Genomic DNA, 19,390 nt, shown 5'->3' on the forward strand with positions numbered 1-19,390 from the left:
GGCGAAGCCTGCAAACTAGTTCAGTCATCTCGAGCACCAATGATACATTAACACGTGACGCCCTCGTCTCTCTTACAACCAACCAAACACATTCTGCTAAACTTGCCGCTCTATTTAAGCTGCCAGATCTGCCTGCCTCTGCCTCGCTAATGCTGCCCCCCCCCCCCGCCCCACCACCACCCCAGCATCCACCTGTAAGCTCGGGGGGATATATATCTAATCATCACTCAATATTCTATGTAAATCTATGGAGTCATGAGGCACGAGCCTAGATGCTAAACTCAAACTATATGCTGCTTCTAATAAACATATCAAAGAAACCAGTGAGTTGGATGACTGAATTATTATTAACATTAGTTTGGGCAATTCAACCCGTCTCCATGGCAGGTTCTCAGTATCAAATGATACATCTGGATCATGCTTCTGGCTTTTTTTGGCAGGACCTGGATCCTCCTTTTGTATTGATATTCACATTATCATTTTGTCTGTGTTCCAATTGTATTAAGATGTTTGTTCAGTGTACTGTAACATCTAAAGTCTGTTTGTCCTTGGAGAAGCACCGTTCCTCTGATGTAATTCATTCCGCATTAACTGTAAGGTTTTCTTTGGGGAGAACTCTGCAATGGTCTAACAACAGCTGGTTTTGTGTTCTTCAAAGACTGTAACGCCCCCTGAAACAAATGTATAATTTGTGATTTTGGGGTATATAAATCAAATCTGAAGGCTCTTTGAATATTCTACATAGGTTAGCATCTTTGCCGATTGGATGTGTATTGCACATTTCATCTGAATGCAAGCCCCATAAGGCACAACAGGTGAAAACAGGTGATGTTCTCTATTCTAAACGAATTCCAAATTGTATACAATTTGGAATTGTCAGGCACTAGATTGCACACAGATTGCAGGCATCAACAAACAACCCACTGTGATGTGAGTGCCGGCAACAATCAATCGTTGAGAGGCTTTAATCCTGTAGCTAAAATGTGTTAATGCAGCTTTGAACTGAGTTCAATTACAGAGCTATCCTGCAGGGAACAGCACAATATATCATATTGTCTGCTGGCTTCCATAGCGTGCAGGAGTCACCTGCTGATCTTTCCATCTATTACTATAAATACATCACGGATGCCTTTTTCCTAACAAAGGCATTGGTGAAGTGAGAATGAACAAAGATAAAAGGTTTGGTCCATGGTATATGGAAAGTACTATACACTATGCAGGCATACATTGATTAATTATTACGCAGTCAGCTTCACCGTGTGTCTCTGAAGCAGTGACAGCAACTAGCACTTTTTATGCTCTGATATCACATCCACTCTGGGTCCAAGAAAGGGTTTTTTGAGAGTGCTTTACAAAGGACACTGTCATCTTTATATCACATTAGGTCATCATCATAAAGGGTAGGTCTGGGTGGTATTGATAAACACGTTTATGACACACTCCAGTTTGAAAGGAAAAAGGAAATGTACAGTTGATACATACGTGTGTAAAGTTTGTGAAGGCAGGAGAAAAGCTTCCGCGATCACCGTCTCCTCTGTTCCTCTAAAGCCCGCCCCCTCCCTGAAAATAATGAGTGACAGGCTGATAGTAACCTGATAGAAACGTTATTATTCACTTAATCACTGATTGAGATATGATGAAGCTAACTTAATCTCATACATTCATGGGATTTATGTAACAGTAAGACAGAGAATTTAAGTGTGCACCCACATGCAGTATTTTAGTCGTTATATGCTGTTGTAAATACTCCTGTTGTCTGCCATGTCCTTTTTTTAACAGAAGACCGTAGCTAGAAGCTGCAGCTAGACTGCAGAAGCATTCATTTTTTGTTATTGAGGATGGAACAATTTCACACACAGATATAGGGAGGCTAGACCCATACAATTGATGTATTATGGTTTATAATTGAATGTCAAGACAAAGAAGAAGAAAAATATGGCTGAACTGTTCAGTGTCAATCCTGTGGAGATAGAGATGGAGGTTATACATTTCTAAAATCATGTTCAGCTTTAAATCTCAGCGAAACTCACAACATTTCTGGAGCCTTGTAGACCCAGAAAACTATAAGAACATTGACAGACACCTCGGTAGCACTTGGTCTTGCCGGGGACTTGAACTGGTGACCTTCCAGTTGCCAAGCCAAGCCTATCGACTTCGCCACCACCGCCCTCAATATAATTTAACTGATTGATCATATAAAGTAATGATATATAAAGATGTGCCTTTACACTGGTTGTAGAAAAAGCTTCTTATATTCGTTAGCATAGCTAGCTAACTAACCAGATGCTAATAACAACAAAGTTATTCATGGGAACGGGAAGGGGGGTGCTGAGGGCGCTGCAGCACCCCCTAGCGGCAGGCAGGGGGTGCGGAGCTCCCCTGTCTGAATTATTATTTGACGGTTATTGCTGCTCCCGCTGTGCATAATCTGTGTAATATGTAGCCAATAAATTCCACATTGTTGGTAAAATAATATTTTGGCCTGCCCCGAATGTTTTTTCTGTAGCCCCGGACAATTCTACCTCAATAATATAATACATTAACCGTGCTTTACGTGAACCTCATCAAGACACTAGAGAGTACGGTAGGAGTGTAATTTCCCGTGTTCAGTGAATGCAACAGAGGCAAGACACCAGACCAATCAGAGAGTTGCATGGAAATAAAAGTGTGCTTGTGTCATCCAAGCTCGGCTCTGTGTGTGTGTGTGTGTGTGTGTGTGTGTGTGTGTGTGTGTGTGTGTGTGTGTGTGTGTGTGTGTGTGTGTGTGTGTGTGTGTGTGTGTGTGTGTGTGTGTGTGTGTGTGTGTGTGTGTGTGTGTGTGTGTGTGTGTGTGTGTGTGTGTGTGTGTGTGTGTGTGTGTGTGTGTGTGTGTGTGTGTGTGTGTGTGTGTGTGTGTGTGTGTGTGTGTGTGTGTGTGTGTGTGTGGAGAGCTGGAGGAGAGCTCTCCTCTGAGAGGCTCAGGTGAGCTAAAGGACTCTCTGAGTGTTTAGATAGTTAACTTTAGTCTAAGTTATCTCAGTGGGTCTCAAACGGTTTGGTCACAAATTATTCAAAAGATTATTTCCGCGGCACACCTTCATATGATCATTATAGTTATAAAAAAAATAAGAGAATAAAGGAAAAACAGTTATGAAATACCAGTGGCGAGCCGTGACTTTTATACCTAGGCCCTCTGACCCCCCCCTTCCCTCGAAAAAAAGAAGAGATATTACGTCACAGCGTATACTTCAGCGGAATATCAAAACAGCGGCCCGGGGTGCAAAACGCATCAATGACAGCGACCCTCTACCACACAAAACAACACCATTTATATAAACACCTATCATGACAGGGCACCCACAGCCAAGTAACAATTACTAATGAATTAAGTCAGCACGGCGGCCCACATTGAAAATGACTTAGGCCTACCTTTGATGATCAAATCACTTAAACACAAAGTCCATCCTCCTGTCCTTTTGGATGAAGCACTTGCTTCAGCTGATCCTTTGCCACTCAATCTTGAAAATGACTCGGTTAATAATTTCGCAACGATGTCATCACTATCACTGAAGTGAGCCATCATGAACGAACTTATGCTAATTATAAATCTATCGATGATAAATCTATCGTTTAGATTTATGATTAGAAAATAATAAAAGTAGGGTAGACAAAACAGGTTCGTTTTCCACAGACCTTATTTCGAGCTATTTTCCAAAATCCTATGAAGAAATCCCGTTGCTTTCTGTCGAGGGAATCCGAGCGCAGCTTACTTCTGGGTTTTAGGACGCGTCACTGCACCACTTGCATAGACCCATGGATGTATAATAAGAACTGGATACAGCGTGGGAGGCGGGGCCTCATTCATTCCTATGAGAGTTGCTCATTAGCGCATGATGATAAAATGGCCCAACTTTTGAGAGAGCGAAACGTGCAATAAGCTTCTTAGTGCAATAAGAAGCTACAGGGACGTTAATCTAACGTCGGTAATATTAACTTTATGTAATACAACATTTACGGTACAAGATTTAATCATACAGCCCATGAGGTATAATATTTTACAAATGATGAATTACAGCAAACATGTGCAATATATCCATTATTACAGCTCCGTGGGATGGCAGTAAGGCGATATGGGTCCGTTGTTATTGTGCATCCATGGGTAAAGATAAACGCATGTAGTGCTGAACACGTAACATGAACGTGCAGGGGGGCGCGGTCACGTGGGTTATATGCGCGTTCATAATGCAGAGGGAAATAACTCTCAGAATAACGTTATTAGCACATTTTTACAACTTGAGGAACGAATGTTTTTAATAAGGGCTATACAAGTGTTCATACTGGGTAGTTTATTTAGTTTAAAAAAAATTATCCAAGATTTACAGACCACTCTTTCCCCATGTAAGTCAATGGGAAAAAGTGTTTCTGTGCCTGGCAACCAAACGGATGTGCAGTACCGCCTTTTGGCCACCACGAATATTTTCATCTGAGTCCGGCGCACTTCCTGGGGGCTTGCATAGACCTCACAGCGGGCGGAACTTGTCATAAAGTCCGCGAAAATAAAGCCCGCCCATTTAGAGGGAAGATAATATGATTGGTCAATTGTACTGTCATTTGACATTACTCTCTCGTTGAGTTACTATAGCTGGCCCTCTGTGAATGTAGAGAGGGACCAACAAGCTCTCCCGTCTTCACATAACTCGCAGAGACGGCATTTAACCCTTCACATTCCAAGAAACTGAACAGGCAGATTCGAAGGATTTATTTCTTTGGAAATATTATTTTTAATACAATTAAATCAAGGTATTTAAAACTAATGAAAAATGTAACAACAAAAAAATATAATTTTTTTTTTTTAAAATGTTATTTTTTTAATGTTTTCAAATAAAAATGTTTTTAATATATTAGACTCGCCACTGGTGTTGAGAGATGTATCCATAGATCTCTTAATGTTGCTCTCAAAGTGCACCAGATTGATGCTTTTAACTTCAATATTTAAAACAAATCTTCCCGGGGGAGCATCCCCCTAGAGGAGGTGAGGTCCGCTCCCCACTCGTAAAAAATAGCACTTTACCCCTGCCTATATGCAGTGAGCTGATTATCGAGCCTTCATTGTAACAGTCGCGGGTGTACTGTGTGTTTGCGTGTGGGGAGTGCTTTTGTGCGTGCTTTATAGTGCCCGTAATAGTGTTCACTGGAGTCCAGCACCTCAGCACCCCCACTCAAAATACCTTCCCGCGCCTCTGAAATTATTGACTGTATGATCAGTATGACAGGTACAACATCATATGGATGTTGAGAGATGTATCCACTGAGACAAATGTAACATTTGTGATATTGGGCTCTATGAATAAACATTGATTGATGATTGATTGATTGATTGAGTATGACAGGTGAACAGATCGCCACTGGCCTCACAACTAAAGACACAGCCATGCAAAAACTGTGGCATGTGTACGGCTCCTTATGGGTACTTCCATTTTTGGAAGTGCCGCAGCGACGTTTTGGTGCTCTCCGTCAGAACTGCACCCCTGTCAGACGAGACATATACCACGTGATGACATGTTAAACTCGTGTTGTGTTCAAAGACCCTGTTTTGGACAGGAAAAACAGGCACTCGCTTGTTTAATTTTTTTGCGGTCTAGATTTCTTAATTTTTTTCTTTTTCGCGTGTGTTTACCAAATGGTCTCGCGGGCCGTATACGGCCCGGGGGCCGGAGGTTCCTCACCCCTGCTCTAGTGGCTACCATTAGCAGCACATTTTTCTTCTCCGATTTTTGCATAAAAATTGAATTATGGATTATCAATAATTTTTTCAAAGTGACAGACACATTGCTATAACCCAGGGGTGCCCAACCAGTCGATCGCGATCGACCGGTCGATCGCGGGGAGATTCCCAGTCGATCGCGAGATGTGTCTAAAAATAGAACAACAATATTCAGTTGTATCGTTAATGTCCAATAACATAATCTTCCTGTGCCAGAATAATGCACTTGAACGCATCAAAGCTTTGTGATTGGCCAGCGTGACCCCATGTGTCGGGGAGTGGCTTGTGGGCAGTGGGCACTAGTTCGCTGACGTTGTCCGTGTCAACACGAGTGACAGTCCGCACACACACAAGACCGCAATGGCAGAAGCAAAAAAGCCCCAAATATATCATTTTCACTCTGAGTGGGAGGATGATTATTTTTGTATCTATTCCAATTCAAAGTCCATCTGTCTCATCTGCAATGCGAGCGTGGCTTTATCGAAGAAGGGTCTTTTAGGAGCGGCATTTCAAAACAGTACACAAACGCTACGAGACGGAATTCCCTCCTAATTCTGCGCTCCAAAAGGGGAGGGGCCTGAGAGGACAGCTAAATGCACAGCAGTCCATTTCCACCAGGCCCAACAACAAGAGCAAGGCTGCTCCAGAGCATCTTATCGTGTCAGTCACGTTCTTGAGAAACACATGAAGTCTTTCAAAGACGGCGAAGTTGTGAAAGAAGCATTCCTGGAGGCTGTGACGCACTTTTTGGGGACAGTGAAAATAACAGTAGCATTTCAACAGGTTTTTGATATAATAAAAACTCAAGTTAGATACCGTTATTAATCAGCTGTAAGTTTAAGTTTGTTTGAACTTATTCATTATAATTATTGTACAAAATGGTATAAGAATGCAAACATTAAGATCTGTTCTGTTTAAATTGATTATAGTCTATTATCAATTCAGGTTAAGAAACTAGTGTTGCTTGCATCCTATTTTAAAGGCATTTCTTTTTATACTCGACTAAAATGCAACAAAAAAAGGGTTTGATTCTATTAATGTTGTCTTTTTTATTGCACTTTGGCAGCAGATTCCTGAGTAGCTTCAGATCTGAGTTGTCTTATTAGTAAGCCTAATTTATACTTTTGTAGCAACACTATTTTTATATAATGGCAAAGAAAGGGTTCAGAGTCTTTTCTTTTTTCCTGTGTCATATGTGGCAGCACTGTTCAATGTTTCTTGAAAACATTACCCACTGTAGTGTGACGTGTGAATAAACTCCAACTCTGTATCAACAACACTGTTGTGCAACTTCTGTTAAATACTTGTATGTGTGTAGATTAGAAAGAGGAAAGATAAAGGATCTGCAGTATTTTATGAAGTATTAATCGTACGAAGGTCAGTTTTATACAAGTAGAAGTGTGTATTTACCTGGCAGCAGGCTGTCACTAATGGCTACACCTCTCTATTTGGACTGGTAGATCTCGGCAGACTGGCAACTTTAAAAGTAGCTCTCGGTTCAAAAAAGGTTGGGCACCCCTGCTATAACCTATGGATTAACCTTCAGCTGCGTTTTTTCCCGTTTTAATGACATTGAACACAACTTTTGATCAGGATACCAGCTAAGGTGAGCATATCTCCGTGTTTTGCTACCTAAAGCTACTCGTGTGTTGTCTGTATTTGCTTCCCCTGTCACGAGTTCTGATCGCTCATTGATGGTCCTTATATATTTCTATAATCTGTGGAATCTCAGGATGTTAGCTAAGCTTATTTGTGCAGATCCAATACGTTTATCGATCGGTATAGCTAGAGTTCTGTGCTAACGGCCTAAATATTTTGTTGCCCGTGGCTAATTCAGAGGCTCAGCGTTAGCTTTGAGGTTTTTTAAAAAGAAAAAGAAAAAAGATCAGTTCGCTGAGTTTCTTCCTGTTACATGGATATGAAACATTCATAGTTTATTAAATCTTAAGAAGCCCTCAGACATCTTTGTTTGCAGATGTTGTGAATTTGGCCCCTTCGGCGGGTCCGTGGGGCTTAAGCTTAAATCGAAGGGCAGTATAAGTGTGACTCATGTCAGAATAAACCACAGAACACATTTTACAGGTTGATGTTGTGTGTGCGTGTATGTGTGTGTGTGTATATGTGTGTGTGTGTATATGTGTGTGTGTGTGTGTGTGTGTGTGTGTGTGTGTGTGTGTGTGTGTGTGTGTGTGTGTGTGTGTGTGTGTGTGTGTGTGTGTGTGTGTGTGTGTGTGTGTGTGTGTGTGTATATATTTCATGGGTAACCTTCTGTAGCTGTGTTTAAATTGGTCACAGTGTACAGGGCAAAATGGCTTATTTGAATGTTACGGTGTCCTCCAGGCTCCTTACCCTGCATCCCCGTGGGGCCGAAGCCTTGGCGAGTGAGGAAAATTGCATGGTCGTGGTGCTCGGCGTGATCAAGGTCACCTTTCTGCTGCACAAAGGCCCAGCGGCACACATTCTCCAGGCTCCGAGATGGGTTTCCTCTTTCAATGAGGCTGATGGACTGACAGGAAAGAGCGAGAAAGAGATTGAAATGCTTACCGATGAACCTTGTAGCCGTGTAAATGAACATGTTAGTATTCTGGCAGCAGCACAAAACTGTATAGATTGGTAATCCGATCGGGAGAGCATAGCATTCAATGTAAACATATTTTAGATGTGGGCACTGGGGTGATAATGAAAGTGGAAAGCAAAAGGTAATTTGCTCTCATCCGCCATATGGTAAAACGGCCAGTTGATCATAAATAATGTATTTTTAGAGTATGTGTAAAAGAAAGCCGACAGTATTCTTCACTATTTATAATCTATGCTACAATAATAAAGGCTGTGGCTGTGTCACTAGAAATAACCACCTCTCTGAGGCAATTATACAAAATAGATATCAGAGCGAGAACAAAAAGCATCCATGCTCACAAAACTATGAAAACATTTGTTGTAATTGGTATCACTGTGATGTTGAACAGGACAGCAGATTATTAATAGCAGACCAGAGGCTCTAGAGCACTACATCATTGAGAATAGTTAACAAAAAATAGACAATTCATGACTTTTGCCAAAGTTTTGTTTTTGTTCTCCTGGGATGAAACATTGGCCTTTAATCCCACTGGGGCACTGTGTGCTTTTCTTTTGCTTACTGTTTGCTCTAACAGCCAGAGATGATGGGTTGATGCTTCACCTCTGGCTCAAAGCTTTTGTTTTCTCGCATAAAACACAACACATTGTTGTGGACAGAGAGTGGGGAGCTAGGATGGGGAATTTTGCTGACCTGTAGCAACAACTTCTACAAATGAATCTTGAACTTGTTGGCCAACGTTTAGGGTGATTTGTGCAAAAAAAAAAGAATCCGTATCTATATGTTTATTCTCATAACTGGTCTAAAAAAGATCAATCAAGTTAATCGACAACAAAGGGATCATTTTTGCTAATTGACTATGCCTCTGTATTTATTAGTTATGTAGCAGACAAGAGACATGTGTGTGTCTGTCCTTTACCATGCTGTAAACCAAGAGTCCAATGGAGGCGTTTGCATGGGGGCAAGCATGTGGGAGAGAAACTCCCTCTTGAGGGAACTTTGGGATTTTAGCATTTACACACCCTTTATATGCACAAAAACATATATCACACTGCAGGGAAGGTAAAAACCCAACAGGCATCATTTCTCTTTAAGAAAACACCTGGGTGTATTGAAGTCATTGTGTGTTATGCAGTACTGCACTTAAACTACAATACTTTTGAGGACTATTAATCTCAGAAAGGATAGATGGAACTACTACACTCAAACTAATTTGAAGTGTGGTGGCTCTGTACTGCATAGTGAGAGCAGAATACCTTTGGCTGTACAAATAAAAATAGTTTATTTTTTAAAACAATCACAGGGTGGAATGATAAACAAATCTCAGAAGTTGCAGCCCTGTTATGAAGACTGAGACTACAGCTTCTGCGTGATGTGATCAAACTCAATGCAGTGAGTAGGAACATGTTTTGTCTCTGAGCTACAGTAACACTTCTCTCGCATACAAATCATATTGCCCTCACCATGCTTTACATTCTTGGTGCAAATCAACATAAACGGAGTGTGAGCCTCACCTTGGCGTACCCCAGCATGATCATCCTCACCAGCACTACGTTGATGTGGACTCCCAGCGACTCGTCGTGGTAAATCTCATTCACCTGAGAAGTAGGGTGGGGAAACACAATCATCGAGAAGCTCACACAAATAGCATCACCTTAACGGCATGTGCGTCATTGGCCCTGAACACCTCATATAAGCCCATTGTTGGCTTCTACTTTCCACTCAGCAGGGGAGAGAAACACCATTCTTCATGAATCACAGCATGGATGCATGTATCACACACAAGCGGCAAACTCTGGGGAAGAGCCGGGACGCCAATACGGAAGTGCCACACACTGCAGTTCATCTAGTGGCCAGCAGGCTGCAGAAAGGAGCAATTTCCCTAGACCCCCATGTTAAAATGCCCAACTTTACAGCAGAAATAAACATGTTTACATTGTGGTTCAAAAAACCATATTCTCTGTATAGTTAGATTCCCCCTTCATGACTACTATGTGGGGGGTGAATTTTTTCTCAACTCATCTGTTTAATTAATATTAAGCTTTAAAGTTATGCATACATTAGGGCGTGGTCACTTTGATGGACACGTACATGTCTCACTGTCAGCTAACAGCAGAGATGGGGACTCGAGTCTGCGACTCGGACTCGAGTCGCACTTAAATCGCACACACAGAGACTTCAGACTTGACTTGGACTCGTGACCAAAAGACTTCAGACTCGACTTGGACTCGTGTGTTGGGACTCGTGAACAATCATTGTGTTTTCTATTTTTGGCGTATTAAAGGTGGGGTAGGTACATTTGAGAGAAAACGGCTCGAGATCGCTAGAATTTCAAAATACACAACCGGAGATAATCTGCTAGAGGCTGCTACTTCCTTATAGAGCCCGCCTCCTCCAACACACACGAACGCGCACATGACCAATGAGGGCACGAGATAAGTTTGTGCCCAGATGGAAGGCTGACAGGCAGGTAGGCCATCCAGTTATTTTAGCCGGGCTCATTACGCAGACGTGCGCGCCTCTGTTACTACCTCGTAGTAACACAATAGCGACCGGCGGCACACCTGCGGCTGTACCGCTTGTAATTAGGTTCAACTACAAAAACTTCGAACAAAACGCCGGCGGCACCAACAAAAGGAGCGCACACTGCAAAGTCTGCAATATCAAAATCAAGGATGCTGGCGCAACAACGTCGAATTTCATCAGGCACTTGAAAACTCACCCGGAGAGGTCAGTCACATTAACGCATATGGACGGTTAGCAAACCTGTTTAGCTCAGCATCAGCTATGTAATGTTAACTGATTTCTGATTCTGAAGTGTTTTGCTTATAAGTTGTTTGCATTTAGCTAAAGTGTGATGTTTTTCCTCACATTGCAATAGCCTGTTTAAAGTGATCATATAACAAACAACTAATCAGTACTGATACTGTATGCTAATAGATATAGGAGTGATAATAACACAGTAAATGCTTTGAATTTCTTAGATATAGCTGTGCAGTATTCTTAACAGACTGGATAGCAGCAGACAATAGAAGGCTTATTACAACCAGAAGAGAGATGAGACTTTTATTTTTTTAGAGACTTGAGACTTGACTTGGACTCGTGACCAAAGACTTGAGACTTGATCAAGTCTCACCCCACAAAGACTTGAGACTTGACTTGGACTCGTGACCAAAGACTTGAGACTTGACTTGGACTTGCAAAAAAAGACTTGTGAACATCTCTGGCTAACAGCAACTTGTCCACTCTGCTAGGCTACAACCATAGAGGCTACAACGTTAGTTAGTTGTAGTTACTGTACTTGACCCTTTAGCCGTGTTCGTGGTGATTCTGCCTTTTAGGGAATATTGTTACAAATACCAAACAATTAAAATGTGGTGCTGTGCGCTTGAATGTACTAACAGAACATCCAAGAAGTCTAAAATTATAATATTATACATGTTAACCCCGTTCGCAGGTGTTTGTGTGCTTGGTAGCTTAGCTTGTTACTTATGTAACGTGCGAGGTGTTAAGGCTTCAAAGATACTTTTGTGTAACAAAAACTCAGGAACTTAGTACTTTTTGGAGCGTCCCAGATAGCGCCTCCGTTTATTCTTGTCGAGTCACACCACTCTCCCTCACCACTCCAGGACAGACTGCGCATGCTCACAATACATGACCTCTCAACCCAATGCTTACATGCGTCCCCCCTTACTGAAAGAAATGTCCCCATCTCCAGACACATGGCAAGAACACAACAAAACATACAAAAAAAACAATACAACCACGAAAACCCCCCAAAAAAAAAAACTTAACAAAACTACACAATACCCTGCAGAACAATACATGTACGTATGACGTACATTTGAAGAAAAAACATCAACTTAGTATGACATAACCTATTCCCCTGTCCTGCACAAAAAAAACACAATTAGGCAGCATAGAATACACAGGAGAAAAGAAGCACACAAGCATGTAAACACCAGTCACTCAACCCATAACAAAGTCCATAAAGCGGACAGGAGGCCACACTAACCTCCCAGCCCGGGACACCGTCGGTGCGGCTTGTTCGAACTCAGGGGAATCACCAGCTCCAGAACCCGGCCCAAGATCACTGTCACTTTCCCCATCGGAAAACCTCAAGCGTCCAGAGCTCTGTGGGGAGACTGCATCTTGCAACGGAAAAGGCTCAGAAGGTTTAAGAGAGACCTTGATGGTCCCTCCAAGGGAAAGGCTACCGGCAGGTTGTATCACCGTAGCCTGTCATAATGGACAGTTTGGAGAGAGGCTTCATCCCCAAACGGGCTACTTAGTTGGTACGTGACCCCGACTTCATCACCCCTATCCATTTGCCTCTGCACCAGATAAGGCCCCTTCCAGTGGGGAGCCAGCTTACGGCGGCTCTCAGTGGGATCATTTAACCACACCAAATCCCCGACTTCATACGGGACATGCCTTACTCTGGCGTCATAATACGACCTGGCCTCCCTGCCATGCGTGAGAAAATACGGCGTGAAGCCTGTGCTGGAATGTACACTGGTATTGTACGCAAACGCAACCTGTGACAGAAAAGAGTCCCACTCCCCCTCACATGATAGAAGAGATTTCGCCAACTGATCGATAAGTGTCCTATTAAACCTTTTTATTCTACCATGCCATCAGACTTCGGATTGTAAGGCGTGGTGTGCGTCTTCTTCACACCTAACATGCCGCACAAATGCCTCACAACATCTGATTCGAACTGTCTGCCCATATCAGTGTGCAGACAGTTTCCATTACCCCATGCTCCAAGATGTAGTTCTGGAAGAGACACTACGCGACCGTGGGGGCTTTTTGATCGGGGATGGCATACAGATTCACACATTTTGTGAAATAGTCCTCAACAACCAACACATACCGGTTGCCTTTTGATGTGACCAGCAACTCCAGTATGTCAGCCGCCACACACTGGAAAGGTCTAACTGCATGCAAAGTTCTCATGGGGGCATGGTGTTTAGGCACCGGGGACTTCCTTCTCTGACAGGCATAACATTGGTCACACCATGATCGAATGTCACTGTGCATGGAGGGCCAATAGCACACACTTCTTGCGCGTGCCAAAACGCGTTCATACGCCAGGTGAGCAGTCAGTGGAGCACAATGCAAGTGTCCCAGGACCTCTGGAACTAAGACAGCAGGAACAACAACCTGAGTAGACTGCCCTGCCTCAGACAGCCAAACAACTCTACATAAAAGTCCCTCCACAAAAGTCAGCCGGGGAAACTCATGCCAAAGTCTCTTCACACCCCGACTAGCATCTTTTAACCTCCATCTAGGGGGCTGTTGGCCATGCTCCAACCAGGCCAAAACTTGTCCGATGTCTGCATCCTTTTGCTGGAGCTCCCTAATACCGGAGCCATCATGCGACAGAGTGAAGATTAGGGTCTGGTCCACTGAAGACCCTGAGTCAGGAGAAGGAGGGCCTGAAATCAGTCCCTGGGCTTGGGCCGTGGCAGGAGTCCCCACAGCACACACATCACTAGGACCACTGTCCCCAGTGCCAGGGAGAATTGTACTCAAGGGAGCGGATCTGGCATTGAGACTGAATTCTCCAAAGCTTCAGGGGTGTCAGGCCTGCGTGAAAGGGCATCTGCATTTGTGTGTTTGGCCCCACTCTTGTGCACAATCACCCAGTTGTATGGGTCCAGCTCCAGAGCCCAACGGCTACGACGCCCCGTCCTGTCATTGTCAACCTGAAGTTGTTGCAGACCCAACAAAGGTTAGTGATCTGTAATAATTGTGAAGGGGAGAAGACCCAAGTAATGCCTGAAATTACGCACTGCCCACACTATCGCCCACAGCTCCCTGTCGTAGGTAGACCAACGCCGTTCAGCTGCTGTGAGGGAGTGACTAGCGTAGGCCACCACTCTCTCCAGGCCATCCACTTCTTGTGACAGCACAGCCCCCACAGCAATCTGCAAAGCATCTGTACACAGCACGAAACTGTTGGTGAAGTCCGGGTGACACATGATAGGTTCGGCACAAAGACCATCCCTCAAAAATTCAAATGCCTCCTGGCAATCCGCTGTCCACTGAAAAGGGACATCCTTTCCCGTCAGATGGTTGAGGGGGGCATCGCAGTACGCTGGGCAACACTCCTCACAAACCTCCTATAATAAGAGCAGAGAACCAGAAAAGCACACACCTCTGTAGCAGACCGTGGAACTGGCCAAGTCTTCACCTTATCTGTGTTACGGGGGTCAGGACGAAGCCCCCCGGCGGAGATGACGTGACCAAGGAATACCACGTGATCACGGGCAAGATGGCACTTCCTTGCGTTCAATCTAAGCCCAGCTGCCCCAATCCGAATGAAGACCTCCTCCAAAGCAGACATGTCGGCCTGAAACGAACTACTGTAAATCAGTATATCATCAAGATACACCATGCAGATGTGCCATGGCAGCCCCCTTAACACCAGCTCCATAACCCTCTGGAAGGTAGCGGGTGCATTGGTCAGACCCATAGGCATGGATTTGAACTGGTATAGACCCTGGCCAGTGGTGAATCCTGTCTTTTTGCGGTCCTCCTCAGCCACTTCCACCTGCCAGTAACCGTCAGAAAAATCCAAGGTGCTGAACCAGGAGGCCCCCGCCAATGCGTCCAATGTGTCATCCACCCGTGGCAGTGGATGAGAATCCTTTATTGTCACAGAGTTGAGTCCCCTGTAATCCACGCAGAATCGCCATGTGTTGTTCTTTTTCCAGACGAGGACCACTGGGGCGGACCACGGGCTACAACTCTCTTCAATTCTGTCATCCTCCAACAGGCGCCGAACCTGTCTGCCTATCTCCTTCCGTTTTTCTGGCGAAGTACGGTAGGCCCGACGCTTGACCGGGGAATAATTACCTGTCTGTGCGGTGTGTGATCAGACCGGTGTTTCCTGTTCTGCCCTTCCCAGAGCCGAACACCCCTTGGTGTTTCCCCATCAAGGCCTGCAGCTGCAGTCTCTGTTCAGCAGACAACGGGAAGCCAGCCACATCCGGCAGAGGCGTAGCCCCCTGCTGAGAGGGGAAAACCTCAGAGGAGGTGAGTAGCTCACAGTCCTTAACATGGTGGATCACCTAAATGGAAGCCGGAGTGCAGCTTTAACTCCTTCTCTGTCGGGTTGAACAGCCTGGCCATAGTGCATACATTCTTCACAGGTGCAACCGTACGTGCAATCACAAGTCCCACATTATCACGCACCTCAGGCTCCAGGTAGCCTAAGAAAGAGTCAATGGGCAGACCAGCAGTACGGGGAATATCCACATTAACTGGGACAATCATTTCACTGAAAGGGGGAATAATAGCATCAACATACATAGAGATGTTACAACATTCTGGTATGAAATCTGTGGCATGCATGAGAGGAATATCAACATCCCCCAGGTGAAGCAGACCACGACCAACATCCAGAACAGCCCGAGCCTGCAACATGAAATCAAACCCCAGCAGAATAGCTTGTGTTGCCCCTCGCACTACATGTACAGCCTGCTCCCAATGTTTGCCCCCCAACTGTATGGGAAGAGTCACAGTACCCAGAGTGTCCAACAATTGACCATTTACTGTGCGTGAAAAAGTGTACTGGGTATTTAGCACACGTTTACGTAAGGCAGACATGGACATTCTGAAGTCCTCAGAAATAAGTGAAACATTGGACCCAGAGTCAATCAAAACAGTTACATCAACACCCTCAACAAGTCCTATAACATAGCCTGTGGGCTTAGACTCACCCACAGAACAAGCGTCCAATGCACGAGCAGGCGCTTTCCCAGCAGAATAGTCCATTTGACCCTGTAGTGGTGAAACCACTAGGTCTTGATACCAGTCACTGGAAGTTTCCCTGCAGACGTCCGTGCGAGGATCGAGATGGTGACCGCCGAGAGGTAGACAAAAACCTCACTCCACGCCTTGGCTGACGTTCCTCAGCGCTGTGTGGTCCTTGCGGGACATCGCTGCCTGGTCGTTGCGGTGAGAAGTCCGCAGAGGTGTCTCGGGTTCCCCGCTCACGTGGAGACCATTCCCTGGCACCAAAACCAACCTGCGGTCTGCGCTGAGGAGAACGGCCCCTGCTGCGGTCGTCCCTGTGGGAATCCCCGGTGGTAGATCTGCAACCAAACCCGCCACAGTCACAGTGGCAGGCACGCCGGTGCCCTCTCTGACGATCCCAGCTCAAGGTGGAGCTCCCTCTGCCATTCTCAGCTCCACGGCTATGTGCTCTCAAGTCTTTCACCTCAGTCTGTAAGTTGTCCACCTTCAAGGTGAGGCGTTCAACCACATTTATGAGCTTATCCGTGGTATTAGCATTACAGTCGAAAACACCAGCTGATGGTGAATTTAGCGATGCAACAACAGCAGGATGCGGAGGACAGTAGCGCAAACCAGGCGTGTTCAACCTCATTGCCTGCCTGGCCCGCTCACAGCGCCCAGCAATTATCACCGCCTCCTCCATATCAGTCGCCCGCTGTTCATGGCATTTTGCTTGAAGTGCAGGATCAAGGCCAGCCAAAAAACGTCTGAATTTCTCACCATTTACTGCAGCGCGGTCATAATCGGGAAAAGCCTCAGCCACGAGTCTGGAAATGTCCGCCGAATACACCTCCAAACACTCGTTCACCTGGCGGGGCCGTGCAGATACACACGTCTGGAAAAAAAGCAGGAACTGTCTCTGGCCAAAAGCCAGCTTCTCCTTCACACGTTCGTAATCACACTGCACATCTGCCGGCAAGCTGTCCCACAGCAGGAAAGCTGCACCGTCCAGTCTGGTAGGTAGAATGTTCAACAAGGTAGCTGGGTAGCTCGTGCCCCTAGCACCCCTCGTCTGAGCACGAAAAGTGGCTTCAAACTGTCTTATCCATGTAGCGAACTGCCTCTGGCCGTCACCCCTAAACATCGGCGGCAGCTCCACTTTAATATCGTTACTCACAGAACCAGTCCAAGAAGCAGTACATCCATTATAATCGTCTTCCATATCGCCGTCACTCTTCATTCCTACGAACATGACGCTAGCACCGTTAGCACAGCTAGCCAGCAGAGCCGACCAGAAAGTCCAGTAATTGTCCACAGAAAATAACAATCCAAGAGCAGATAAAAAAACACTCCATTACCACTGCCAACAATGTAACGTACGAGGTGTTAAGGCTTCAAAGATACTTTTGTGTAACAAAAACTCAGGAACTTAGTACTTTTTAGAGCGTCCCAGATAGCGCCTCCGTTTATTCTTGTCGAGTCACACCACACTCTCCCTCACCACTCCAGGACAGACTGCGCATGCTCACAACACATGACCTCTCAACCCAATGCTTACACTTATTAGCCAGCTAAGGACGTAACCCTTTATACATACATATACATTTTAGTTTATGATTCAGCCTTGGGTAAGACTTTTGTAGTCTATGGCTATGACGCCCATAATGCTAAACGGGAGCAAATGTTAATAGGAGACCCAATTATCCCAGTGGTGGCCGCAGGGGGCTAGCTCCAGCCGGCGTCCCGGAGCTAGCCCACTGCGGCTCCGTTAGGTCCGGGCGGTGGAATCCGTCTTTTCTTAACGTGTGAATGACAAGCATTAAGAATAACAAAATATAGCTAATTCTCTTGCAGATTGTCTCATTTGATTATGAATGTAACGTTTATATAGGGGAACTACACTGTTAGCAGGGTTGGGTTGTAACGGAATACGCACAAAGTGCGCTTTTTATCAAGCTGTGCCTCGTTTTTAGACATTCGTTATGCTGTATATATTACTCGTATTTTATTATCTTCCACTGTCATGTGTTCTGTTAATCAGCCAGTGGGATCAAATGTCCCCCTCAGTGACAGGCGTCACTCACTGTATCCTTTGGTCTCTCAGAGATATTAAATACACTGATGGATTTTCTGTTTAAATGACTTCCCCTCCATGTCTCCTAATTTATTTTTGCTTTTCAATTACACATGTATGAGAGCTTCAAGCCTGACAATATCCACACGTCTTATGATTAAACATCAATGATGGGAATACTAGTTGATTGATTGCACAACATTACATTTTGTTTTTATTTCACTGGCATCGGGAGTTAAATTGCAATTAGTTCAATGTTATCAAGTGTACACCAGAATGATTTTTCAACATTTCAGTTTTTTCCGTGTGCAGCTGAAAGTTTTTTCAAAGTTTTTAGGGATTAAACATATCATAAATATGTTCATTATAAGTGATTATAGATTGGACAACAGTTTTATATGTTGTATCAGGAAATGTAACTTTTGATAAATTGTGATTAATTAATAAGAAGGGTGTCAAGTTTAGTTACAAAGACTTAAACAGAGTGTGTATTTGCTTTCTTTCCAAGTTAAAAAAGCTTGATATGGCATGTAACTCCTTCTTAGTTGGGGAGCTGTAATGATCTTTTTTACAGCAATAATGAGATATTGTGACAATTGTGAAATGCAAATGATTGCTTTAATAAAGCAGCACATTGACACCACTCTTAGTGTATTTACAGAAACACAATCATTACAAGCCAAAACATTTTATAGCCTGGATTGCAGTGGATTTGTATTAGAAGATCTTTGCTGAAACCTTAAATGACATTTTATTGTTATGTCTTTGTCAAATGGCAACTGGAAACAAGACCATTATGAATTGTATTGACAGCTGACCTTTAACAGGCCAGCGTGATGTGTTTGTGGTCTCACATCACCTTGTACTGTATGTATGGCTGTTGTTCCTCCACTTAGTGAGCACCAGTTGAATCAGTCATCAAATGAACGTCTCTCTGACAATGTTCGGCAACGAGAAGCTTTAAAACTGTCAAGTCAATCAATCAATCAATCAATCAATCAATCAATCAATCAATCAATCAATCAATGTGTATTTAGTCAAAGCCAGCATCACCCTCTCTCCTCAGACCCTCAAATTGAATAAGAGAAAACTCTTATAAAAAAAACTGGAAAAAGAATGGAAGAAACATACGGCAGAGGAATGATTCTTCCAGACAGACATGCAGTAGATGTTGTGTGTACTGAATAAACATAGACGTTTATATATATAGATTGATGACGCATCTTCTCCTTCTTCTACTGCACAAAGGTGA

The 19,390-nt window shown here is 44.2% G+C and overlaps 1 protein-coding gene across 1 annotated transcript in view; it reads right to left on the reverse strand.

Moving 5' to 3' along the window:
- Positions 1 to 19,390, reverse strand: part of adamts3 (ADAM metallopeptidase with thrombospondin type 1 motif, 3) — a 204,381-nt gene that overhangs the window by 93,610 nt on the left and 91,381 nt on the right. The window contains exons 6-7 of the mRNA XM_034091711.2: positions 9,833 to 9,916; positions 8,093 to 8,249 (exon numbers count right to left, since the gene is read on the reverse strand). Of these exons, the coding sequence (XP_033947602.1) occupies positions 8,093 to 8,249; positions 9,833 to 9,916 (241 nt within the window). The remainder of the gene's footprint in view (positions 1 to 8,092; positions 8,250 to 9,832; positions 9,917 to 19,390) is intronic.

The sequence above is a fragment of the Pseudochaenichthys georgianus genome, chromosome 9, assembly GCF_902827115.2.
Source record: "Pseudochaenichthys georgianus chromosome 9, fPseGeo1.2, whole genome shotgun sequence".
Classification (NCBI taxonomy): domain Eukaryota; kingdom Metazoa; phylum Chordata; class Actinopteri; order Perciformes; family Channichthyidae; genus Pseudochaenichthys; species Pseudochaenichthys georgianus.